Source organism: Triticum urartu, chromosome 2A, assembly GCF_056163025.1.
Source record: "Triticum urartu cultivar PI428250 chromosome 2A, HENAU_Tu73, whole genome shotgun sequence".
Taxonomy (NCBI): domain Eukaryota; kingdom Viridiplantae; phylum Streptophyta; class Magnoliopsida; order Poales; family Poaceae; genus Triticum; species Triticum urartu.
This window is the reverse complement of record NC_141874.1, coordinates 605,579,694-605,606,894: the sequence shown is the minus strand read 5'-3', so window position 1 is coordinate 605,606,894 and position 27,201 is coordinate 605,579,694. Positions and strand designations below refer to the sequence as shown.

At 48.7% G+C, this 27,201-nt stretch overlaps 2 protein-coding genes across 2 annotated transcripts; one reads left to right on the top strand and one right to left on the bottom strand.

The window, feature by feature from the left end:
• The first annotated feature begins 6,523 nt into the window (after positions 1-6,523).
• On the top strand, positions 6,524-9,735 carry LOC125539130 (auxin response factor 8). The gene is made up of 3 exons (XM_048702499.2): positions 6,524-7,998; positions 8,164-9,158; positions 9,240-9,735. The coding sequence occupies exons 1-3, from the start codon at positions 6,940-6,942 to the stop codon at positions 9,307-9,309; spliced, it is 2,124 nt and encodes a 707-aa protein (XP_048558456.1). The 5' UTR covers positions 6,524-6,939; the 3' UTR covers positions 9,310-9,735.
• A 5,506-nt stretch (positions 9,736-15,241) lies between these two features.
• LOC125539129 (uncharacterized) lies at positions 15,242-26,268 on the bottom strand. The gene is made up of 14 exons (XM_048702498.2): positions 25,966-26,268; positions 24,327-24,662; positions 22,698-22,936; positions 21,919-22,075; positions 21,744-21,821; positions 21,405-21,476; positions 20,766-20,885; positions 19,931-20,095; positions 18,355-18,880; positions 18,121-18,277; positions 17,840-17,949; positions 17,211-17,323; positions 15,949-16,312; positions 15,242-15,855 (listed from the first exon to the last, which is right to left on the bottom strand). The coding sequence occupies exons 2-14, from the start codon at positions 24,633-24,635 to the stop codon at positions 15,536-15,538; spliced, it is 2,730 nt and encodes a 909-aa protein (XP_048558455.1). The 5' UTR covers positions 24,636-24,662; positions 25,966-26,268; the 3' UTR covers positions 15,242-15,535.
• Positions 26,269-27,201: the final 933 nt, after the last annotated feature.

Sequence of the window (27,201 nt, the reverse complement as noted above, 5' to 3'; positions counted from 1 at the left end):
TCCGATAGATTCCGATAGGTCATCGAGTGGCTGACCAGTCTCACGCTACATCATGACAGTCAGTTTTCGGCTTTCTCTACTGAGGTGCTCGCCCGGCCGAACCGGGGCACAATCGCAGTAGTTCTCCTGGTGCTACCTTAGCCGATAGAGCGGAACGTAAGGTAGCCGAACTCAGGAGCCGGGCAACCCAACATTTGACCAAAGACATGATTCGGAGCTGATGCATATAATGCCAAAACTCGCGACGCCGAACACTCCCTAAGGTGTTCGGTCTTTATGAGTGCGAGCGAAACAACACTCTTTATTAAAAAAGCCCCTAGTGTCCAGGTACATGCAAAAAATTCTGACGTGGCCACATGCCAAGAAGCCAGCCTCCTCCTTGGTTATGTCAGAAAGAACCAGGGGATGTGTAGCAACAAGAGACAGTAAAAAGGTTTACGCAGGGTCTTAATCTAAAAAGAATCCTTTAGGACGGGTCCCTACTGCACGTCTGCGCCTGTGTCTCCGTTGTGCCGTATCCTGGACGGGCGCCGCACGACGTTCATCTGTAAAAGAGAGGAACTAAGTTGAAAACGGGTCATGCCGAACAAAAGTTTAAAATAAACAAAGTATAAAGTAAAATATATAAAATTGAGCTTTATTGTCTCTTATTGTTTATGCATGGAGCCCCTAGTGGGGGTATATGGCCACTAAGCCTGCATCAATGATGATTTTGTCCTGAACTCGTCTATCCGCGTTCGTGGTCTTTAATGACCTATTTCGAAGTTTTTTGGCCGGTGAGGCCATTTTACTGTGGGGCTGTCAAAGCGGCCGCACAGTCCTCCGCTTGGGGAGGCACACTTTAGTGCTTCCCCTTCAAAGAGATGATGCCTCGTGGACCGGGCATCTTAAGCGTGAGAGATGCATAATGCAGTATTGCGTTAAAGCGGGCGAAAGCTTCGCGTCCCAGTAGTGCTTGATAGCAACTTGAGAACGGGACGATGTGGAAGGTCAACTTTTCGCGGCGGAAGTTATCGGCAGAGCCGAATATAACTTTGAGCCGGAGAAAACCCATACAATGGGTGTCCGGACCAGGTGTTACCCCTTGAAAGGAGGTTTTGCTGCGGCGGATTCTTGCTGGGTTTATCCCCATGTGATGGATTGTATCCTGATATATCAGGTTTAGTCCACTGCCGCCGTCCATAAGGACATTTGAAAACCGGAGTCCGCCAATTATTGGATCGAGTATCAAGGCAGTCCAGCCTGCATTCTTGATATTTCTGGAATAATCTAGCTGGTCGAAGATGATTGGTTTTGACAACCAGTGGCGGGACCCTTTGGGGATAGGTCGTGTGGTGTGTACCTTTATGGGTGCCGCACGTTTTGTTATGTGAAGTAAGTTCACTGTTTTTACTTCTTGTGGAAAGTTCTTTTGTTTCCTGGTGCTCTGCTTTTGGGGTCCGTCCTCGTCTTCGCTTGGTGTGTCGAGCCCCTTGTGTTCGGCATTGAGTCTGCCGGATTGTTTGAAAACCCAACAATCTCTGTGGGCATGGTTAGCAGGCTTCCCGGGAGTACTGTGTATCTGACATATCCTGTCCAGGATTTTATTTAAGTTGGATGGATCGTCCCTGTCATCCTGGAGGGGTGGTTTTGTCTGATTTTGTCGTGAACCTTTGAATCCGGCATTGATTGCCGTGCTCTTCGGACTTTTTTCCTTAGTCCGGCGACGGTCCTTGTTGCGTCGCGGTTTTCCGTTTCCATCCCTAGTTTCGGATGTACTTGGGTCGCTGGGGCTGCACCTTGCCAACCAGTTGTCCTCTCCTGCACAAAAGCGGGTCATGAGGCTTGTTAGTGCGGCCATTGTTCTTGGCTTTTCTTGGCCGAGGTGTCTGGCGAGCCATTCGTCTCGGACGTTATGCCTGAAAGCTGCTAAGGCTTCGGTGTCCAGACAGTCGACTATCTGATTCTTCTTAGTGAGGAATCTATTCCAGAACTGTCGAGCTGATTCTCCGGACTGTTGAGTTATGTGACTAAGATCGTCTGCATCCGGAGGGCGGACATAGGTCCCTTGAAAATTTGCTCGGAAAGCATCCTCGAGCTCTTCCCAACTTCCAGTTGTGTTTTCAGGAAGGCTTTTAAGCCAATACCGGGCTGGCCCTTTAAGCTTAAGGGGTAAATATTTTATGGCGTGGAGATTGTCTTCTCTAGCCATGTGTATGTGGAGGATATAATCCTCGATCCAGACTCCAGGGTCTGTTGTTCCATCATATGCCTCTATGTTTATGGGTTTGAATCCCTCTGGAAATTCATAGTCCAGGACATCATCGGTGAAACATAGGGGGTGTGCGGCGCCTCTGTATTTGGGTGTGCCGGATTCTGATGATGGCTTTATTGCATTGCTTACGAGAGCTTGCTTTCTTGGCCCATAAATGGACCTAACTGGGCCATGATGCGAATCCTTAGGTGGGTCGCATGCCGATTTAAGTGCGGCGCCGCTTGCCGCTTTATGGGGTCATCTATCCGACCGTGTGGCTTTCTCATTTTTTGAATGCGAGGGCTCTAGGGCCTCTTCGTCGAATTCAGGCAGTAGCTTTCTTTTTGGATAGCTTTTAGTGCGGCTACCGTCGCCGTATTTATCTGCGGTATTGATTACTTTGCTCCATCTAATCCGGAGTGCATCTTCCGCTGTTTTTAGCTTCCGCTTCTGCTTTTTCAGGCTGCGTGCAGTTGCAACGAGCCTCTCGTGGAGATTCTTCTGCTCCATGGGTTTATCCGGCGTGAGGTCGTCCGGAATGTCGTTTTCGCCGGAGGAGGGATGTTCGGTTTCTCTATCCGTGTTGCCCTGTTCGGACGGTTGCTCTAAGGCCTGCTCGTCGTCTACCGACTCGTCCTGCTCTATGGCTGGGTTTTTATCAAGGCGGGGCTTGGGTCGGCGTTTACGCCGACGCTTTGATTGCTTTTCGGGGGGTCGATCTCCCGTTCCATCCCCTTTTTCCTCGTTGTCGCTTCCTTTAGGGGTATCCACCAGGTACACATCGTGAGATGAGGTGGCTGTCCAATGCCCTATGGGCGTTGGTTCATCGGTATCTCCTGCATCGTCATCCATGCTGTCGATGTCTCCGGAGTCGAAGTTGAGCACGTTGTTTAAATTGTCGACAGTGGCTACCAAGTGGGTGGTGGGTGGGCTTTGAATTTCTTCATCATCCGTATCCCATCCTCGCTGACCGCAGTTCGGCCAGGGCTCTCCTGATAAAGAGAGAGACTTGAGAGAATTCAGGATATCACCAAAAGGCGAGTGCTGAAAGATGTCCGCGGCGGTGAACTCCATTATTGGCGCCCAATCAGATTCGATCGGCAGGGGCGCGGGGGGTTCGGAGTCCGGAGAGGAGTCCGGATCCTCGGAGTCGTGAGTCACGTGGAGTGTGGGGCCGGCGTTCGGCTCGATCGCCTTTGAGATTGCAGCCCCCGAGGTGACATGCAACCGCTCATCCTCGATTGACACAACTGGCTCCGAATTAAGGGTCAGAGCTGGTGCGTTTGCGGCCTCCGGGATACTGTTCGGTGACAGAGCTAGATCATGCCCCGCGAGACAGTGCGGCGCGCTTGGTTGTGGCTCGAATCCGTCGAAGATCAAATCTCCGCGGATGTCTGCCATGTAATTTAGGCTTCCAAACCTGACTTGATGGACAGGGGCGTAGCTTTCAATCTGCTCCAGGTGGCCAAGCGAATTGGCCCGCAGTGCGAAGCCGCCGAAGACGAAGATCTGTCCGGGGAGAAAAGTCTCACCCTGGACCGCATCGTTGTTGATGATCAAAGGAGCCATCGGGCCTAAAGGTGACGACACAGAGGAACTCTCAATGAAAGCACCAATGTCGGTGTCAAAACTGGCGGATCTCGGGTAGGGGGTCCCGAACTGTGCGTCAAGGCCGGATGGTAACAGGAGATAAGGGACGCGATGCTTTTACCCAGGTTCGGGCCCTCTCGATGGAGGTAATACCCTACTCCTGCTTGGTTAATATTGATGATATGGGTAGTACAAGAGTAGATCTACCACGAGATCAAGGAGGCTAAACCCTAGAAGCTAGCCTATGGTATGATTGTCGTATATGGAGTTGATGTCCTACGGAATACAACCCTCCAGTTTATATAGACACCGGATAGGGTTAGGGTTACACAGAGTCGGTTACAATGGTAGGAGATCTTGAATATCCGCATCGCCAAGCTTGCCTTCCATGCCAAGGAAAGTCCCATCCGGACACGGGACGAAGTCTTCAATCTTGTATCTTCATAGTCCTGGAGTCCGGCTGAAGGTATAGTCCGGCTACCCAAACACCCCCTAATCCAAGACTCCCTCACCCGTGCATTAGATGAGTTCTTATTGTATGCTTGTTTGTTTGTCTGCGATAGAATACCCGGAGTGCGCCGCTTGTTACTTCGAATCGCTAGGTTTCGCGGATCATCAGCAAGGCAAGTAACACTTTGATCATACCTTTTCTACTACCCAGTTTTATTGCATTAGATCAATCCTCACACATTGCATGATTAGGATCTAATTAAGTTATGGGATGGGAAGTAGTTGAGGTAGTACCTATTACCTGTTTATTATCAAACCTTTGGGAGTTACTTCTATGTTTGCTTATTATGCCATGCTATGCTAGTAGACGTGGATTGGGTGAGTGATATCCATGACAGATGTGAGTTTGTTAATTAATGGTTTATCTAAGGTGGCAACTTAAACACACATCTGGGTGGATTGAGGCACCTGGGTATTCCAGGACTTGCCTGTTTTCTTTTGGACCGCCACCCAAACTCAAAGGGATCATGAGACTATTCATACTAGAGACTCCCGTGTGCAGCCACAAGCTATTATGAGCTCTAGCATAGTTGACTAAGTCGTGCGAACTCTTACAGTGGTAGACTAGCAGATGTAGGGGATGTAGGTGGTACGGTCTACCCGGTCATAAGGTGCTAGCGCTTCTGAAAGACTATGTCTCGGTCATCCGTCTTCTCAAACACCATGTAGTACGAGAAACCAAACAGAGGCGATCGAGTTTTGTGGGGAAAAGTGTGCAAACCTCTGCAGAGTGTAATAAACTAATCATGGTTAGCCATGTCCCCGGTTATGGACGATCTTGAGTATCTAGTACCTGGATTATCATGTGAATCTCAACATGTTACTCTAAATTAATTTTGTTGGGTTATGTTTAATGATGATGCTTAATTGGGATTGAGAATGCTGTCAACCATTCTCAATGTTTAACAATCATCATGATAGTAATTAAATTTATTCCTTTATAGTAGGGAAAAATTGATTTTACGCAAAACTGTAACCATAAAGCTTTCCACCAGCCAAATATGCATATAGTATAGTTGTTTCATTCCATTACTCTCTATGTGTTACCTTGCCAGCATATTCCATGTGCTGACCCGTTTCGGGCTGCAATGTTAATGTTGCAGACTTTTTAGACGACGATTAAGGAGTTTTTAGGTCGTGGTTCTATACTCAGTGATGCCGTTGGAGTTGATGGACTCACTTATCTTCCAAGCCTTCCGCTGTTATCGTTATTAGATGGCATTAAGCCATATTTATTGTAATAAGTTCTCTTTTGAGACACTCGATGTAATAAGCGTGTGATTGCTACTCTGCTATAAATCCTTCGAGTACTGTGTGGTGTCAGCATTACTGATTCAGGGATGACAGCGGAACACAGAGATCAGACTGTTTAAGGTCTGGTCGCTACACCATGCCAAATCACCATGACAAGTTCCACAAAAATCGACCAAAATGAAGAACTAGGGTTGCACTCCGCATACACTGTCTGGACACTTGTAGAAGACCCACCCTTCATGCTTCTCCGTGTTCAAGAGATGGAACTTAATGCGAGTGTGGCACTTAGGGCATCTAATGAGCGGCACCACCACCACACAACCATCGAGCTTGTGGACATGGCGGCAACAAGCAACCTCCAACACGACGGAGAAGGGCGGCGACAAGCAAGCTCCAAAAGCGGTGACGACAAGCAATGGGGAATTAGGGATTTGATGGGTGCGACTGGATTCCGCAGCTTCGGGATTGAGGGGGTCGATGGGAATTACATGCGACGACCAATTTACAAAAATAACCCTAAGCAAAATGACCCACGTAACTTATGCGGACGTGGACTCCTCTGACTGGTCAAACCGAGCGGCGACGAGTGGCATGCGCAGAACAGTGACAATGGAATCATGTCTTGCCGTATACGGTGACTGTATTAGCCATATGATGACCAAAGCGAGCATTCTTCGCAAGTTCAGTGACAGCCAGTGCACTTTTACTCGTTGAAATCATACCGATCGTCATAAACGATGCATTGCTTATTTCCAATGAATAAAACTTCAGAGTTTTTTCAACAAGAAAAACTGAAATTCCTGAATTCCTTGAACAAACAGATGGACCGTTATTATTCTGAAGGAAAAAAGAAGAAAACACCGCTAGTTAAGGGCCTGAATCTAAGGCCGGCCATGGTCGTCTTATCTCTACAACCATCAGCAAGCGGTTTTGTAGAAGGCCCTAGTCAGCTGAGTCCAAAATATCGTGTTGCATGTACGGCGCGTGCCGGCGAGGAGAGGAAGCCTTCCCGTTGCCGTTGCCCCCCGACCCGCATGTCCCGTGGCGAGCGAGTTGAGAGCGTCGCACGGCAAACCCGGCCGGCGGCCATGTCCCGCTTCCCCCTCCCGAGCGAGTTGATGGATGCAACGGCACACTTATAAGAAGCCACGGGGCCCGTGGAGGTTTGTTACTCCCCCTGTTTACCGCGGGAGCCCCGTCCCCCTCTCCCTCCTTCCTCCCGCTAACTCCGCCCCGAACCGCACGCGCCCCTGCAACCGCAACCCCCACTCACTCCACCCAGTCCTCCTCTTTTACTTGGTCTCGCCTCGCCGTCCACCGCTGCAGCAGCACCACCGTCGTCGCGAGGGAGGATGCTCACCTTCACCGAGCTGTCGTGCCCGGCGGGCGGCGAGGGCGCGCCGCGGTTCGTCGACCCGCAGCTCTGGCTGGCCTGCGCGGGGAGCATGTGCACCGTGCCGCCCGTCGGCGCCGCCGTCTACTACTTCCCGCAGGGCCACGCCGAGCAGGCCGCCGCCGCCGTCGACCTGTCCGCCGCGCGCGTGCCGGCGCTCCTCCCCTGCCGCGTCTCCGCCGTGCGCTTCATGGCCGACCCGCAGACCGACGAGGTCTTCGCCAAGATCCGCCTCGCCCCGCTCCGCCAGGGCGACCCGGCGGTCGACGTCGGCGACGCCGCCGCCCAAGGGCGGGCGCTTCAGGACGACCGCCCCAAGCCGGCCTCCTTCGCCAAGACGCTCACGCAGTCCGACGCCAACAACGGCGGCGGCTTCTCGGTGCCCCGCTTCTGCGCCGAGACCATCTTCCCGCCGCTCGACTACAGCTCCGAGCCGCCCGTGCAGAACATCTTCGTCAAGGACGTGCACGGGGACGAGTTCAAGTTCCGCCACATCTACCGGGGCACCCCGCGCCGCCACCTGCTCACCACCGGCTGGAGCAACTTCGTCAACCAGAAGAAGCTCCTCGCCGGCGACTCCATCGTCTTCCTGCGCAGCGAGGGCGGCGACGTCCACGTCGGCATCCGCCGCGCCAAGCGCGTCTTCTGCGACGAGGGCCACTCCGGGTGGGACCACTACCGGGGCCTGATGCGCGGCAATGCCAGCTCCGGCGACGGCGGCGCGGCCGCTGCCAAGGGGAAGGTCCCCGCGGAGGACGTGGTCGCGGCGGCGAGGCTGGCCGCCGCCGGGCAGCCGTTCGAGGTGGTGTACTACCCGCGGGCGAGCACCCCGGAGTTCTGCGTGCGCGCGGGCGCGGTCAGGGCGGCCATGCAGGTGCAGTGGTGCCCCGGCATGCGCTTCAAGATGGCGTTCGAGACCGAGGACTCGTCGCGGATCAGCTGGTTCATGGGCACCGTCGCCGGCATCCACGCCGCCGACCCCAGCCGCTGGCCGCAGTCGCCCTGGCGCCTCCTCCAGGTACGCACGCCACAAACCATCTGGAGATTCTCTTGAACGAACGGACTAGCTTCCAGACCATCAACCACATGGCAACCATATCTCAATGCCATGGGACCATATGCTATGGCATATGGTACCAAATCGATGATTGATAATCGGATTCCTCCATGAATGAACTCGCAGGTGACCTGGGACGAGCCGGAGCTGCTCCAGAACGTGAAGCGCGTGTGCCCGTGGCTGGTGGAGCTCGTGTCGAGCATGCCCAACCTGCACCTGCCGTCCTTCTCGCCGCCGCGCAAGAAGCCGCGGATCCCGTCCTACGCCGACTTCCCCTTCGAGGGGCAGCTCTTCCACCCGCCGCCGCCGCCGTTCCCGCCCGGCCACCACCACCAGCAGGACCAGCTCCTGCACCACAGCTTCCCATTCTTCCCCTTCCCGGACAGCAATGGTGCTCCTCTCGCAGGGATACAGGGAGCCAGGCATGCGCAATTCGGTCCGTCCTTTTCGGATCTCCACCTCAGCAACCTGCAGTCGAGCCTGCTCTACGCGGGTGGCGCCGTCCGCCGCCCCGCCGCCGACCACGTCGCTCCTCGCGCACCAAGAACCATCAGCACCGACCTGACGATCGGCACCTCGCCCGCCCGCGAAGACGACACCACCACCACGCGCGCCCCGACAAAGAAGGCCGGCGGCGACGTCGTCAAGCCGGCGCCGACCCTGCTGCTCTTCGGGCAGGCGATACTGACCGAGGAGCAGATGAAATCCAGCAGCACCGGCGGCGACGCCGCAACCTCGCCGGTGGCCGGCGGATGCGGCTCGCCCAACTGGGACGCGGAGAAGGCGCCCAACCTCTCGGAGGGCTCCGGGTCGGGCTCCGGCGTGATCCAGGGCAGCCCAAGCAACAACAACAACACGTCCTCCTGGAGGCTGCAGTGGTTCGGGGACAGCAGCAGCCAGGCGGCGCCGGAGCTGCTGGGGCTGGAGGCCGGGCAGTGCAAGGTGTTCGTGGAGTCGGACGCCGTGGGGCGCAACCTGGACCTGTCGGCGCTGAGCTCCTTCGAGGAGCTGTACGGCCGCATGGCGGAGATGTTCGGCATGGAGTGCGCTGAACTGAGGAACCACGTGCTCTACCGCAGCGCCGCCGGCGAGGTGAAGCACATCGGCGATGAGCCTTTCAGGTGAGCAGCATGCACAATGTCAACTCCACTTGAAATCATTGATCACTCGTTACGAATAAATTCTTAACGTTGAATTTGCAGCGCGTTCGTGAAGTCGGCCCGGAGGCTGACGATCCTGACGGACGCCGGCAGCGACAACATCGGGGGCTGAGAATGAAGCCGCAGAATCGTCATTAGCCGAATAACTTAGGTCTGCCGGCCATTCCAAGTCGTCGTCAGCGAGCAAATAAGCCGGACCAAGTGCCCCCTGCGTGTACAGCTGAACTGCAAGCTGTGGTTGGTTTCTTCCCGAGTTAGTAGCTCATTTCCCTTCCATTTTCTTTCTCGTCGTCGTAGCCGTAGGAGCTGCAAAGCAAACCAAATCAATGTGGCAGCAGCACCACTCCCCTCTGGACACCTTTCATGATCATCATCGAATGTAACGTACTTGCCGCGGATCTTTTTATTATTTCGCTGGGCCCGTCAGAGAATTGAATGCTCTCTTTGGCGCCTGGCCAGAGGGACAAGCTCATCATGCATGCAGGCAGCAGGCTTAAATGAAATTTGTGCGATGTTGCCTCGAGAACATTTACTACTACTGCTCGTCCTCCCTGCCGGTTCTGAATCACTGGCTCCGGCTCTTGCCTCCGGGCGTCTCATACTGGCCGCGTACGTATCTCTCTCCGGCCTCTGCTCCGGGCTGGGCATGCATGGGGCAGTGCATTAACTCCTCCAGGTCCGGGTCCTCCATGCCATTGCCATGTCCTCTGCTCGCAGTGGCGAACATAACTCCACTGCCTGCCCATTTTGGCGCGGGGAGACGATCCTATCTGAGATGGACGTTTCATCTAACCGGATCGACCAAAAGAACAGTGCGCCACCGCGCCAGTGACCGGCCGGCCGTCCGGGACCCTGACCTCCCATCAGCCCATTATTCCGTGCGCATATACTGCTCCTCTCCTCTCCTCATGTTGCAGTATCTCTGTTTGCACTGCAGAAAACGGAGGCGCGGAGCCGCCCACCGGTGCACGCATCCGCGATCCTGTTTGCCTGCGCCTAACTTTTTGGTGTTTTGCATCCGCCGTAGCTCTTATCAGCGCGTCGTCGCCTACCTGGAAATCCATCAGCACTGCCGTCAGCGGCGGTTGCCGACTGCACCCTGTACAGGCACAATACGTGCTCGGCCGGGGGCTGGACGTCGACCGCTCGCCGGAAGAGACAAGGGGGTGGATTGCTTCGGGCTCGCTCGCCCGGCCGGTCTTGCTTGTCCGGCAAGTGTTCTTGACCACGTCCCTGTCACCACGCCACGAAGACGACAGCAGGAGCGAGGGGAGGGGAGGAGGAAGAGGCGTGAGGTCGGTCGGGCGGGCAAGTCGCAGGGGAAGGCGAGAGAATGTTGCACCGCGCGCGATAGGTGCGCGCCATCACTCGGACAGGCGCTTTTGCAGGGGGCGAGCCGCTGTCCGGCGGTTCACGTTGGATCTGACGCCGACGGGCGGGGCTGGTCGGGGTGGTGGGCTGGAGTCTGGAACAGTTGGAGTCTGGAACAGAGGAGCCATGGGCGGACGACCGGACGTCGCCGATTACAAAAATGTTTAATCAGCTGGGACGAGAGAGAGCTCGGCGCCGAGGGAAATGGATGGAAAGAGGGCTGCTCTGCTACCCGTACGATGTGCATACTCCTGTTCGTAAGACCATTTGACATGGCAAATTCGGCCCCTCATATGCCCGTGGACATGTCCGGTCACGTTCGCGGGCGTATTCGGATGGGCCCTCATATTTCCTTTCGTGCATCCACATATCTCAAATTCGGACTATCAAATTCATGCAACACAATGTCACGCGTAAATAGCAATTGTTGGTATCAAGCATACATAGCATTTACATAAAAATTATTTGTCGATTCATTTGGTCAAGCTCCGTCGTTCCATACTCCTCGTCCGATGAAGTATTGGAATCCATCATTTACCTAATAATATCACAATAATTCTGGTTGGTCAATGTCTCGAACATAGCAAGGCGAAGCCGGAGATTTGCCGGACGTACCACGGTGGCGTCCGGGCCGGAGACAACGTCCCACGCGGCGAGGACGGGAGCGCTCTTCCGGAGCTGGCGGCGGGGAGCCTGAGAACGGTTGCGGACCGGGCGCGGCGGCGGAGCTGCGAGCCGGACGGTGCAGAGGAGGAAGAGAAGAGGAGAGAGCAAATGGATCCAGTGGCTCGGGGGGTGGGGAGGTGGATCTGATGCAATTTAGGATGGGGTCAGGTTGTCGGGTCCGACATGACGGGCTTGCCCGGACGCCCCATATCCGTCCCATATTTGAGCTGGATATGGGGGGTGCCGGTCAATCCGGGCGTTTGAGGGGCCGTCCGGGGTCAAAATATGGTGACCGGTCGGTCCATCTAAACGTATGAGGCGGGTTTAAGAGGTCCGGTTGTAGATGCTCTAAGAAGAGTAGAAGACCGTGTGTAGTTTGATGGTACGCAGAGCATTTCGGGATGGACATGATGGTGGGTCAAGGGGCGGGTTTGGTAGCCAAGTTTAGGACCCGGCGCAACAAGTTGCCACGCTTGCTGCCGCAAGTGTCGGGCTTGTAGTACGTGCCAGGACTACTAATTAATCGTGGACTTAACTGCTTGGCTTGTCCATCGGGATTGCAAAACAATCCCTGTCAATGGTACGGGGACCCAAACCATAGTACTACTGCTAACAGCCAGCCTGTTCCGATGAGCTAGAGAGGCCATGTACGTACGCTTCTCCGTTCCAAACCACATACAGAGGCCGGCACGGGACGTGAAAGCTTCGGTAGTCTCTGTACGTGATCGACACAGATAATCCTTGGGGAAAACTTTGATTCACCTCTGCTGCGTCGTGGCACCGTGGGTGGGTGAGCGATGCGTCCAAGCCACCGCTGCAAATGGCAAAGCGAAAACAAAGCAGCTCTACCGCACGGTTGAAGGGTCCTTGTCACTTGGAATAACCACGGATTTTGTTGGCGGTGCTGGTGCCCGCCGTATGCCCCGGTTGGCCGCGGTCTGTCTGCTGACGGTAATGTTTCTTTCTAGTATCTCTCTCTCTCTCTCGCGCCGGCGCCGGTGCGTGCACCCGTTCCTGTCTGCTGCCGGCCGGTTGCTTTCCCTTGAAACGAGGGGCGGATGGGTGATGCTCGCAGATTGACGTCGGTCGGTCGAATCATATAATTCACATCCACACCCCCTCCATCCAAAATGAAGGCACAGGATATCGATCGAGCAGGAGCAGAGAGATGAGATGACACTGAGAGATAAAGAAAGGTAGCGGCGTCGGTGGGGTGCGGTGCGGTGCGCAGGTGCGATCGCGGAGCGCGCGGCCCGGCGTGTCGGGCTGAGCCGAGCGACACACGCACGCACGCGGACAGCTAGCTAGCTAGCGCGCCGCACCACATGACGGGAGGGAAGTCAGCAGGCACGGGAGAGAGAGTCAAGAAGTCAGCGAGGGCGAGGGCGCGGTGGGGGCGGCGTGGCACACTGCGCCATGCCGGGCCGGGCTCGCTGCCTCGCCTGGAGCACTAATTAATTGGCGTCCCGCCGACGAGGGTGTAGCAGGTGGGTGATGCGGCGGTGACGAGAGCGGGAGCGGCAGGCAGGCAGGCAGGGCAGACTGGGCGAGCGAATGTTCCGCCGCTTCGTGTGGGGCGCCATCTGACGCCTGTCCCCCCACGTTGACCCTGTAGCGCGCTCTCTCTCTCTCTGCCTCTACCGTCGCACGGGCAAGGCTCACTCTTTTCCCGCCCGCGTCTCACCGGCGAGGTGCCAAAAAGGTGACGTCCGGACCTTTTTTGTTCATGGCTAACTTTGCCACAACTAAGCTTAGGCAAAATGTGACTGTCACAAAAAGTGTGGCTCATAAAATGACCACCACAAGTATGATAAAATTTGGCAAAAAGTTGAGCCTATGACATATGGATCAAGTGGCTAGAAAAGTGTGACAAGCCACAAGTGTGGCAATAAATCAAACACATGCCTAAGCTATTGTAGCACGACTAAGGTTAGACGTGGCAAGCTTAGACTGCAAACCAAACAGACAGTCTTTATCTCTGGGAGAAGAGAAGGCGGTGGTGTGTACGTTCGCCATATGGCAAGCAACCGATTTTTTTCTCTTAGAAGAACATACTACTAAACCCAAACCTGAACCACCACCACTAGACCCAAACCTGAAGCACTAGTACTACTAGACCCAAACCTGAACCAGGCGGTGCAGCTTCAAGATTACCAGTGCTCCCGCGAATCCTGAACTACCGTACGCGCAAGAGAGTGCTTGTGTTCTGTGATGATCATGATTAATAAGCGTATAAATGCACTATTAAGTGCAGTACTAGTGGTGCTGTCCTCCTCCCCACGAAGTCACCCAACGCGGGCGGGTCGGCGGGCGGCGGCGCGTTTCAGGGTGAAAATTGTGGGCGGGCGGACGGACGCAAGTGAAATGAAGGCGATTGGTACGCAGATTTACACCGTGAGGTGTTGTATTTTACATCTTTGGGAGACGTAAATGTTAAAAAAAGCATTTACACCATCTGCCGAAGAAGGGGTTTTTAACCTCAGAGATGTAAAAGTTAATTATTTCTGCATCTACATCATCTATTGAAGATTCTCATACACTATATTAACTAAATTAAGTGCAATAACGATGCTCGTACAAAATTCTATGCGGACCAATAAACCAGGACGGAAGCAGCAGTCCTCCTCTCCGGCAAGTTACTCCACGCAACTCTGTCTCCAGCGCGTCCACCCTCACCTCACCTCACGTGCGTGCGCATCCAACAATCCTCGTAGCATCCCATACCTAGCGATCCTAAACCATGCAGCCTATGGACGCAACACGATAACGTGGGGTGCCGATTTTGAGCCCAGCACCACTCCACAGCCCATACGCACCGCAACGCAACGCATCTATAGCCAGTAAAAAAAATGAAATCTAGCCAGCCAAATAGAAAAGCCAGCTAGCTAGTAGCACGCCTTGCTTTCAGCGCCCGCACAGCAACAGCAGGGAGACATGGAAACATCGCGATCGATGCAGGGGGGTCGATCGACGGACACCGCATGCACGGCCTCGCCGATCCCGACGCCTGCACGCACGCCCTGTTAATAAACTTTCCTGTAGAAAAAAAATGCTGGTTTGACCGGGCCGGGCACGTACGTGACGACGAGCTTCGGCCACGGAAAACCGGCGGGACTTGCTCCGGTGCCGGGGCTCGGTGCGGTGTTCCCGGGGAGAAGCTGGTGGAGGAGAGCGTGCGCTCTTGTTTGTCAAGGCCTCCCTCGGTTGGGCGCGGAATGGAAGACTCCATGCGCACGAACGGCCTCGGGCACTGCCGCCCTCTCTCACCGTCTTTTGTGCGCCGGGAGCAGCGCGCATTAATCAATCGGATTGATGAATGATGATGGCAACGTATCCTCGGTTCCCTCTACGGTTGGTCTGCTCGCTTCGGTCAATCTCTGGATTATGGACATGTATAATTTGTTAGTACTACTACTATTGCTACTGCATTATTCGTCCTTTTGGACTTTGAGTTGTTTCCTCGGAGCATCATCCACCGTGGCATTATCTAAACAAATTTAAGGCGAGTAATATTGGATAGGAGGGAGTGCTGCTAATTCGGTGTTCCAGATGAAGGTCTTCAGACTTGTCTATGAGCACGCGGCCTACTGCTTAGTAAAACTTTATACTAAAGTCAGTATAAAATCGAGACACATATTTTAGGACGGAGTGACTACTTCGTCCCTAGTTCTTGGCTTTCTTGTTTCTTCACAACTTCAGGTATAGCACTCCTGTGAGAAGCATGCTTGAGGCACTAATAGCTTGTGAGGACCTACTGTGCCTGTCTGGATGGTCTACTGCTGGCACTGGCATTGGAGACTCCAAAAAAGTAACACACTCAACACCCAACTGTATCCATGTTCATCGTCCCATGATCGAGCCGACACTTTCCTCAAGTTTGGACTGGAACAGCCAACTTTGTCCACGATTCAGACACGGGACCAAACTATCACTATACACACCAATCAGAAAATCGACAATGCAGAATGTCTCAGATCTGGCCATGTCCATTCAATTGTCTCCATAAATAACATGAAACAACACCTGTCTTTATTGCAACCACCACTCTAACCTCAAGTTTTTCGACATCAAACAAACCGACCATTCATTCACCAGACACATTTTTGACATAGGGCCGCCCTCTAAGTTTGACCCTTCGTCAGGGTCCCGTTGAACTCAAAGCTGCTGATGCAGCAGTTTTGGTGTACGTTCTGAAGCTACGAATGCAATTGAATCTAATACGAATAACTAGATACAGCGTAAATCAACACTATGTCAAACTGTTAATACCCTACAATGTTGGGGCACGCAACGTGCGTCGCCTAAATATTGACAGGAAGAGCGGTCAAGAACGCCAGCGTGTAAGGAGATGTCGACTTGCCAAAAGCTGCACACCAGCGTGGAAGCTTCTCGAGAACCGTCTCGACCATTGGCGTGACCCTGTTCACGTCTGTTCTTAGTTTTACCAGGAGAGGAGGGTCCTCTGCGTTAGCTTCCTTTGGAGATGCCTGTGTCGCTTTACTTGACCAGAAAAGGGTTAACTGGAATTTTGTTGGTGCGTTCTTGCCGCCTGCAAACTGGATTGTATGCCATCCGTCCACCTCGCTCTTGCCACCCAGTTGAACCAACTTATCTGACTCCACTGAGTAAAATAACGCATATAGAGATCAGTTAGATGGCAAATAACAACAATCTACTTCACCTAGATCTGTCGACCTATTCGATTGTAACTCACCTTGAACAGTGAAGTCATCGATTTCTTGCATATTGATTGCGAGTGACCACCGTGTAGATGACTTGGTATCAACTGATACTACTGTTCTGCGGGCATCATCGGTAGCAGAATCGCTTTCAACATGGAGCACTGGAACTTCTGATTTGCTCCATCCAGTACTGCTCCCTTTGTAACTCCTGCAGCCATACTTCACGGTAAATGTCACAAAATCAGTTGTCATATTCTTTCCGCAAGAAAACTCTTCCCCTCTTAGGTCCATCAATTCCTGTGTCAACTTTCCAGGCATGTTCGAGAACAGGGAAACATAGGATAATGGTTCCGTGTTTCCATCGTTCGTTCTTGTAGTATCAACAACATGCACAACCTGAGGAAATAGTGAATCAGTTATCATTTAATAAGTAGGAGTATTCATTGCTAGTATGAGCTTTTTAATACAAATATGGGAACATTATGACAATTGCAGGCAAACGAATTTTCAAGAACATCCCAGAAAATTATTTGCTAATATAAGTTGTTTTATGCCTATGAAAATTGAAATACCTGAAATTTCGAGACAAATTAATTTTTTTCTTGATTTCTACTCCCTTTGTTCCAAAATAAGTGTCATGATTTTTGGTCAAACTGGAACAGAGTAAGTACCTATTATCCCCTTGCCGAACAATTGCATTTCTAAGTAGGCAACTGTACACAGTTAATGACAATGCAAGATAATTCATTGTGTTTGGGAACGTTTGAAGGACACAAAAGTCTTCTTGCACTCCTTAATTCTAATACAGAACTACAAAAAAATATATTTCAATCGGAAGGCGTAAGCATTTACTTCCAATTCTTTCTTTGAAGAAACAGGCTCTCCTTCATGGTATGCATAAGAGATTGTCTTAAAAGGATACTGGATTGTTAAACATAAAAATTATCCTTTTCAGGTTACAGAGATAGCAAATGATGACAAATTATGGAAATCATACGACAACACCCGATGAGTCAAAACAGTTAAACACCGAGTCAAAATATTAGGATACCATTTGTCAAAGTTAAACTCATACTCCCTCCCGTAAGCGACAAAGTGATGTTCCATATATTAACACGGTCTTCAAAATATAACTTTGACCACTAGTTTCTATTTCAATATATGTATAACGACCATCAAAATTGTAGTATTTTGAAAGTAATTCTCGAGACCAATTTATGCACATGGTCTTCAAGTTCCCAATCTAAATATTTAAAGCAATATCGACAGTCAAAGTTTTCATAGCGGTGCTTACATTTACAGAACGAGCAATATCCTCTGTGAATGCTGGAACAATGCCGCTTGATACCAGTACAAGGGCAAGACCAAAGAATGCACACAACACAGAAAGAAGTGTTTTTTTGGCACCTGCATAAAACATTATCTCGGATATAAGCTCATTTGGGTGTGTTATGTCTAAAACAGAAGGCAGATGTATGTACATATTGGAGAAGTCCGGAAATTGGATGCAATGATAGATGTTGAGTACAGTACAGCAATGTTAGAGAGGGGAGGGGGGGGGGGGGGGGGGTCTAGCCTTCTGCCCAGGGAAAACCACAATCATCACAAACTTACAGTCATTCCTCAGATTACTTTAGCTTTGAAGCTGCCCGGTAATTTTGGTCTTTTAGTAGTTTCTTAGTGTGGGTGATCACCTTTGGTGGCCTGTAAATTTTAGCACCATTTTGGCATTACTCTAATACAGAATGACAAAGCATGATGCATGTTTGAGGGCCAAAATTTAATGACCATTCCAACACACCCCTTACACTATATGTCCCAAATCAAAGCAATATCAAAAAAATTATGAACAAGACAGCAGAAACTCACAAGTCATGTAACGGAAGCAAAATGTGATGATATATCAAGCATGATATGGTTTACCTGAAATATGGACATACGAAAGGAGATACACAAACGTGAAGGACACGACTATAGCGATGGCAACAGCAACTACTACATTTCCAAGCCAGTCTGGTAGTCCACCAGGGTTCCTGCATATATAAGTGCGCACAAGGTTGAAATTAGTTCGGTTAGCTTAGAATAGCTGATGCAATACTCTCTGATAACAACATTTAAGTATAAAATTTAATCATGGCCCTAACTGGCATAGCAAATGAGAAAATAAAGAAGAAGTTTGGACGCCGCAGGCTCTAGATATTTACCTATCAGCACGTACAATGCTGCCAACCATCACATCTACCAAGCGAATAAACAAACCAGCAGATGACATAACTGGCACAGCCAAAGCCAGGACCAATGTAAAGACCTTAAGCTGTTTAGGTGACCTTACAGGAGTTAGTGTTGCTTCCATAAGACCATCTGCAACGAAACAACAGCCGTTAATACTCAAAGTTGAATATCAACATATTAACTCTCAGATAGTCACCCCAACTTACATGCAAAAGCAGGCGAAACAAGCCAGATGAGTGCTATATACGATGCTCCGACCTTCAAATAGGTTCCGACTATCAAAACTATAAGCCATTGGACAAAACCAGATTTGAAAATCCACCTCTCAGCTTCCAGGCCAACAATGTAATCCATTGTGTTACCAGTTAGACCTGGCTTTGTTCTTGAATACACTTCTTGAATGTGCCTCTTTAGGAGAATAAATCCAAAATGCTGACCAATGAATGCGCCAAGCAGTGCAGGTGAACCAAATAAGCCAATAACTAACCATGGATTTCCAACAAATGGAACAGGAAAGGGACAAATATGCGGCAGGGCAAATGCCACGACAACCGGTAAGAAGATAGAAAATATCAACGTCAAAATAATGCTCAAACATGATATTCCAAAGGACATAAGACCAGGACGTCCGCCCATAAGCAGTGATGTTCCCCATATCAGAAGTGACTGAAATATTATTGAGTTGTGAAACATGGTTGCTAGTCGCTGTGGATAGACCACCATGTACTTGCCCTGCAAAAGTAGTAACATACAAGTGATAAGCTGAAACAAAAGAAAATTCAGTTGAATAAGAAATCGTACTAACTAAATCTGCATTCTTTTCCAGATACGAACAAATATCTTGCCTGTTTCCCAGGTGCACTTTTTTTTTGCAGATATGAACACATATCATGGTCTAAGTTTACTTTTGAGGGAATCCATTGCTCTAAATTTATGCCAGCAAAGCCAAACAACACCAATCATCAAAAGCACTAGAGTTTTTTTGAGGAATCATATGGTGCCGGGAGCACAGAAATATATAATCCTAGCTTCAAATCTAATTCTGATGTTTAGTTTGAATCATGGTATGACCTGGTGACAGAACAATGGCACTCCAGATGATACTTAAAAGGAGGTAAGGCATGGGGAGTGCCATGCAAAAACTCCATTGCTCTAAGCAAACAAAATCAAAGAACATACCATGCCATCAAAGATAGACAACTCATCTAAGAATTGGGTCATACTTCAAAGTAATATATGATGTACTCCCAACCATTATATCTTGCCATTTATTTTCAACAAAGATAGACAACTCATCTAAGCAAACAAATTCAGTTTTTACAGAGGGAGTAAAATATAGTGTTATTTCTATTAGGACAAAATATGAGCCATTTGTTTTCTCTTCTTTGCCCCAGTTATACCCATACCCCCATTATATCTTGCCATCCAGACAAATTTAACTTCGCCCAAGCATCACAATTCACAAAGATTTTTCTCCAAAGAATACATCTTTGTTTCATAAAAAAAATGCTGATGATAAAGAATTCACACATCATTCGTTGGCCATACTGTTGCCTGAGTTTACATGGCAATAATTTTGAATTATAAAATTGGTCAAATCCTTACGGTCCTTTATTATCTGAAAAATTAGCATATGAAGACCTATAGAGATCAAAAATTTCCCACAGGAACTTACGAAAAGCAAAATCTATACATGTGCTTGCTTAGCTTAATGAAAAAAAATCAGATATTGCATGGTACAGTCATAATGTTTGATAACAAAAATATTTTAATACGATGTACCAGAATGTCGAAAAAAATAGCCTTCTTCTGCTCTGTGCTCTCTTGCTTTGCCTGGTGTGCGTCTTTCATAAATTTTGGTGATGAAGCAGCATGTAGTAGGAAGGCAAGCATATTTTCTCCATTATGCTGAAGGGATCCTGGTTTCAGGAGCTCCATTTTGTCATTCTGCACAGAAGACGGCAATGAAATCGAGTAAGCAACTAGTACAATGTTTGGCATCAAAAAATAGATTGAAGCTGCCACCACATATTCTGTTGACCTCGATCTACACTCACAATATTAACAAAAGTTACAAATACCATTACATCTAAATCTATCACCTCATTCTTTTTTTTAGGGAAGCTATCACCTTGTTCTAATTTCTGTTTGGAAGATAGAAATACAATATCATGGCAATAAAATTATTGTAATCAAATCTCACTAGGAAACATATGGCTGGATTCATTTAAGAATTAAACAGCTTGCATTCATACTCTACGAGGAACTGTGGAACAATCAGCTGGATCCTCAAGACGTGAAGTTCACATGTGATGTTTCCACCTTGTAATCTATCAAAAAGCTACTTTTGGTTCGGAAACATGTATACTCGTTATATTCCTTTTTGCATCAAAAAAGCGAATGACAGCAACATAGCTTAATCTCAAGGTCCATAATCTCTAGCTCTTCAAACCAGTACCAGCAGTAGACTCTTTCACCGAGTAGATGATATAGATATGTTAGTTATCATGTTCATAACAAATACTCCCTCTGTAAAGAAATATAAGACTTTTTAGATCACTACTTTAGTGATCTAAAAAGTAGTACATACATACACATATAAAGTCATCAAGCAAACCTTTGTGTGATACACAGATGTCGTATCTGTATATGCAAAATCAAGGCCAGGAAGACCAGCAACCTCCTCATATATTTGGAAATCAGTAGCAGATTTTATTGCTCCAGAACGGAAAACATCCTGCAATTACAAGTTTACGTCATGTCATATTTGCAACCTCCTACGAAGACAACTAAGATTGAACTATGCTGGTTGAGTAAAGTGACACATCGAACTGTCTTCGTTCACTCTAGCAATAGGATATCACTTGAAACCTCTTCTATAAGTTTTGTGCTAGGATCAACAAGTGGGTGTGAGGTGGATGAGAAACAACCATGTCCCTCATTTTTCTTATAAAAAGGTGAATTAAATAGGGCATTTCACTCCATGTTGCTCTGAGCTGCTTGATTTCAGAGTTGCTGGAAACATGACAAAGTTGCTATAGTTATTTGCTATGATCCAATGTTCCCCGCTTCTGGCCAAAATATAATTTACTTTTTACCTAACAATAATTGGAACAGGAAAATCATTCAAACCTCTATAGTTGGCCAATAATGTATGCAGACTGCACCTGACAGGGTAAATGAACCTCTATGAAAAGAGGAAAATGTTCTCTCTAGGACAGCAAAAACCGAGAATCAAATAAACACAATGTGTTACCTGTGTAGCTATCTGAGCAGATGGGTATTTCGCTACAGCAGCAAAGCTCTCCAAAGCCCATTGGTGAGTACCCTGTACATGAAAAAAAAAAATAGTAAGGTACACGAAAAGGTTCAAAATCAATTCTTTTGTAACAAATTGAACAATGTACAGCAATTAAAAAACAGAAAGAAAAAAAATCTGATGCATCGGCGACAAAGTAACTCAGGGTTTGAAAATGTTCAGAAACCTTATTTACTATCATTAGGCATTAGCAACAAACTAAAATTTAGAACAGCTACATGATTGTTACAATTGCAAATGCAAGCATAATTTCTGTAAACAAATCGTGAACCCAACCTGAAAAAGGGTGGATTTCCCACTGATACCCATAGCTTCCAAATCAACAGCAAAACGTACTGAGTTTCTCCAGTGGTGCTGCACAAATATTAGTAAATTACATTATGGAGCATAACGACAATGACCTATGTACCAGTTACAAGATGATTTATGTGTAACATATGAAAATAGTGACCTGAGTTATAAAACTGTGGGCCCCATCAAGACCCTCTTCTTCCCCTGTGTTGAACAGAAACAGGACGCCACTCTTAAACCCATGCGCCCACTGAGCCACTCCCCGTGCCAGCTCTAGCATGACTCCTACACATGAACTGCAATCCCCGGCACCTTCCCTGAATAAGAATAGAAGTTAGAGGTTCTTTTTTCTCAAAAACTAACAACGGGGAAGGAAAAAAGTGGAAGTTTTTACAAGAGTTGGTCTGCTACAGTACACATATTTGCAATATGTAAGCATTAGTGTGTCAATAAATTTAAATCCTATTAACATTAGATATACACTTGAACAGTCTGAAAACCTGCTAAATTACTCGTAAAAATCATCGTCACAGAATTGTTCCTTAAAAACAAGCCTCAAAAGCTATATTCTCGTTCAACCTTCATGTGCTGTCAAGCTATCCTTAGCAAATTTTAGATCTCGATATCTCCTGCTTATAGTTAAAGAACCGTGCACGACTGAGCCCACATATTTGTTTAACCTCACTTATATCGCATACATTTCATTTAATCCACTCTCTGCACTCACCCCTTCCTCAATTGAATAATAACATGGCACTCAAGTTGATTATTGCATATTACATTCAACAAAAATAAAACCACTAAGTGTCCAAAAGGCATGTGGAAACTCTTTGTATCTGATGTAACCAATTAACGTGCTGATGATTAAGCATATCGATTACATTACATAATGCAAAGCAGAAGCAAAATTTCCTCATAAGGGAGAAGACAGAGCCTTACGTTGTGGAAACTGTGTCAATATGAGAAGAGACCAGAATCAAATTTTCTTCAGCTTCCGGTAAATACTTGGGAACAATTCTGAGGATCACGTGCTTAAGGTCTGAGTACAAGAGTGTTTTTCCCTTGAAAAGACCACCAGCTAGACGATTTGCACCAATATCCGTGTGGAACAGCTCCACTTGAACATCAACGTCCCAATGAGCTGTCTTCTTTATTTTCTCTGCTTCTGCATATACATACTATTGCATGGACATGTCAAGATGGATAGTGCAACTAAAAATAGCTGTAGAAAAATGATAAGTTCCAAACAACAATAGCACACAATAAATTGGGACTGTATCATACCCATCCAGATGGGAGAAAAGGTTGAAAAACAGTAAAAGTGAAAGATAAGAGGAAGAAATAATTAAGTGCCTCCTCACTTTAACTTATACTGTAATAATTATTCTCCACTAAATCCCCTTTCTAGTTCTTATGACCAAACCCCAGACCTCAATTTTTTCTCAACCCCCAGTGCCTCCATGGCTGGTGTGGGTGTGCACTTCTGGTGGTCAAAGTAACGGCTAAGCTTGTCTTGACTTCCAGGTAGAAGCATGGGCGAGATTAGCAACTAACAGCCAGGATCAGGTTGGTGATTGCAAGGTGGAAGGGCTGAGAGCCTGAGAGAAGTCAACAAAGGTGTTGCCTTTTGCATCTTGGTTATGGTATAGGTAAGAAAGAGCAGAAAATGGGTTATGCACATACTCATACAATGTTGGCAAGAATTGGCATCCAATGTATTCGCAGTGTCTGACTGCACTAGCTTCGACCTGGCATGGCCCCATTAACGCACTTAAGTGGCCTGGTGTTCAAGTTTTTTTTTTCTGAATGTGCATTTTCTGCGCACTGTGGCTAACGAACCACCCTCACGGTGTACAAGTTCAGTGACACACCATGCTTACCTAGATTTGCATTTTCTACGTACCGTGGTTAAACGAAGCATTCGCATGCTGCATAAGTTCAGTGACCCACCATACTTACCTAGATGTGCCTTTTCTACAGATCGCGGCTAAACGAACCACTTGCACGGTGCATAAGTTCAGTGACCCACCATACTTACCTAGATGTGCCTTTTCTACAGATCGCGGCTAAACGAACCACTTGCACGGTGCATATGTTCAGTGACCCACCACGCAATTTATTCCTGGGTTGAACACATGGAAGTTTCTACGTGCCCTTTTAATTATATAATAATAAAGAAATATGAGCTTAGTAGAATTATTCATTCACACGACACAGATTTTCATCAGTAAATATAGCCCAAAAGTAAGTGCTCCAGCTTCCCCCAACCACATAGCTAATTATCATGACTTAAAAAATATACTTTCTAACACAACAATATAAAATGCAGACTTAAAAAGCCTCTTTCCTACTAGAGCTCTACTAATTAAACAGGACACTGCAATCAGTGTCGACATTCAACACCCAACAGCTAGTTCCATCCAAACTGGAAAGTGTCAGCGAGCACCCATGTTTCGAACATATCAATGCATAATAACATTAACGGCAATGTTATAATTGGTCTGGAGACTGAAATTGTAAGTAAAAGCCTGTTAAAAATGCAAAAGCAAAGAAGCTTGAAAGGACAACCTGCACAGCAAGATCGAGGGCATCTGAACCAACTGGATGAGGACCCAGGCTTGTCAAGTACTTCACATGCTTAAGGGCAGAAGCCTCTGAGAAGCCCCGCTTACCAGCCTGCTCGGCACCAAGGGGCAAAGGAAGACTCGCAAACTGCATACGGTAAACAGACCAGGATCCATGAAGGAAAAGTATAAACAACCCCAGCAACAAATAAGCGCTCCTCTTATGCCTGCTGTTATCTTTATCAGAATCGACTGCTGCATCAACATTAGGCTTCTCATGTGTTGATACAGACGAACCTCGCCCTCGAGGCATTCTGCGTGTTTAAATGTAGTGAAACGCCTGAAAAAGAATGGGCTGTTAAAAAACAATTATCTTCGCAGTACCATAACAAACATTACACGATATTACCACTTGTAGCAGAAAATTAAAATACAATTAGTAAGCATTCAATTCCATATGCAGAAATGGAATTCCCACATGCACGATGATAAATGTTTTGAGTTCCAGCTACCAAAAAGAAAGATTTCACATGGATCCAGGCTAAATAAAATGCAGATCGGATAATCCCAGTTTTGTTCAGGATCGGATAATCAGTATGTTCCACCACTGTAAGAACTGGGTGTGTGCTAACAGCTAACCTCCCACGTTTCCACATGAGAAAATGCATGCACAGTCTAAGCAGTAGTAATCAGACACTACACAGAGTCTCAGGGCGTCCTAATTTTTCAGTGATGTTCTTCGCGCAGTTCAACTGACACCCCATGGTTCACAGTTTCAGAGCAGGGATGCTCCCCAAGTTCAGAAGCTAGGTGGAACAGGTCCCTACTCCATAGTCAGCTGGTTACGAACGGGAAACTTGAAAACAAGAGAACGGATTGGCTATTCAAGACGACCACAAGTCGTTACTGAAACAGGAACTGAAACTCTGAGAGTCTATGGATGAGAAGTGGCCGCTTTTGGCTACATGTTACGTTACCATAAAAGAGGAGGCAGAGAATTGGTAGGTTGATTCACATTTACTGCGTCCAAGGTTCTTTTTAAGAAGCCAGAGTGTGTGGACCAGGGCAGCAAAGTACTACCATATGGCAAGGAGAATTTCCAGCCTTGAATATTTCACACAAGGGCGGCAAAAAGGGACCCAGCTTGCAGTTCTAGACGGTGCATTTACCAGAGATCATGGGAAAGTCGTGGCCTGCCTGTCAGGCTTGAGAAAAGCCAGCCATTAATTACCAAGAACAGGTTGCAGCACCGTGTGACATCTGAAACTAATTACCCAGCTAATGGCGATCTCAGTTATGAAGTTTCGAGTCAATGGCACAATTAGCCACGGAGGGCGTTGGGGATTCAGACTTGCCCCAAAATTCTGTTTCCTTTTACCGATTAAACTGGTATCGACACTAGTATTAGTTCTATATAATTGATAGCCAAGACTCTACTTCCTATGTGGGCGAGGTCATCTGAGAGATCGCCTATGAGTGATGGACAGGATTAGTAGCGGCGCACACGCAGGAAACGAACCCGCAACTAACTACCATGATGGAGGGAGCTGCTAGTAGAGAGAGGAAGATTCAGATTCGGTTTGCGAAGGGAAGAAACGGAGCAGAATTGTATAGCAGCAAGCTAGTGCCAGCGCTTTCCTCACCAGCGGAAGAAGAATCCACGCCCGTGCGGATCTCCAGAGGGGCCGGCGGCGAGGGGAGCGGAGCTCTTGCTTCGGCGGGGAGGTTATCTCGGCGTGGACTGCAGTCTGGACTCTAGAGGGGATGAGGCGGCAGGCCGTTAGGATTTCGGTCGCCTCTCTCTATTTTTTACGCGAGGGAGGGGAAGCAGCAGGGAGACGCCCGCGCCGCGCGGAGCGGAGATTCGGGGTTATGATGAGGGGAAGGAGAGGGGGGAAGAAGGAAGGACGGCGATCGCATCGCATCGCATCGCAGGGACCCAAGAGCGTGCCTGGCCCGTGGCCCGTGCTAGGAGGAGTACTTGGACGTAGGCAGACACGAGATGCTGGACCGGTGTCGTGTTGCGCGGGGTGTATGGGCCATATGGGGCGGGACGAGGCACTGTGCGCCCTGCCCGCCTCTGTGACGAGCTCACGAGCCCGTCCGTCGCCCGTCCCCTACTTCTCTGTTCCTCCCGTGGCGTGGAGGACCGCAAGGATGTCAGGCACAGGGTCCCCTCTGAAGCGTCCCGTGTTCATCTTCTTGTTGGCTGATGACACGGTTTTGTCCGTCCAGAGCTCGAACTGCTTTCCCGTGATTTTATTTCGTTTTTTTTAAGTTGGAAGAAGAGCTGCTAAGATTCCATTGAAGAAGAAGAATTCCGATGGCTGAAACTGTTCGGTTAGTTAAACTAGGTCTAATAAAGCACCACAAGACATACAAAGGCGCCAAAAGGCTGAGCCAACACAGCACAAACCCAAAGGCACATTGCCGAGGAGGTCGGTGTCATCATACATCGCCATCCACGCTCATGGCCCGACGACTTTGGCTTCGCCAAAACTTCACCCAAGAGGACCATTTTGTTGTACTGATCATGACCGCCACAAAGCATGTTTGACGGCCTCATCGACACTTGAGAGAGAAGAGATATCCGATAGAGGAGTGGCCATGTGCCGCTCCGGTCTCGAGAGGACGACCAACCTGACTTGTCTGTCCAAAGTGCTTCAATCGTGCAACACCGCTAGCCAACTACTGGCCACAACCTAATGCACCACCGCAAACATCTTGCCACCGGAAGCTCCCGGTCAACTGCTCAACCACAGACAAGGTGCTCCTGCCAAAAGGTCAAATCTCCAAAACGATGCTTCCATCAAAGAAACGTCGCCACCGCCGATCCGATAAGCGGATCTCGGCTTTCACCCGAGACTATAACTCAAGAG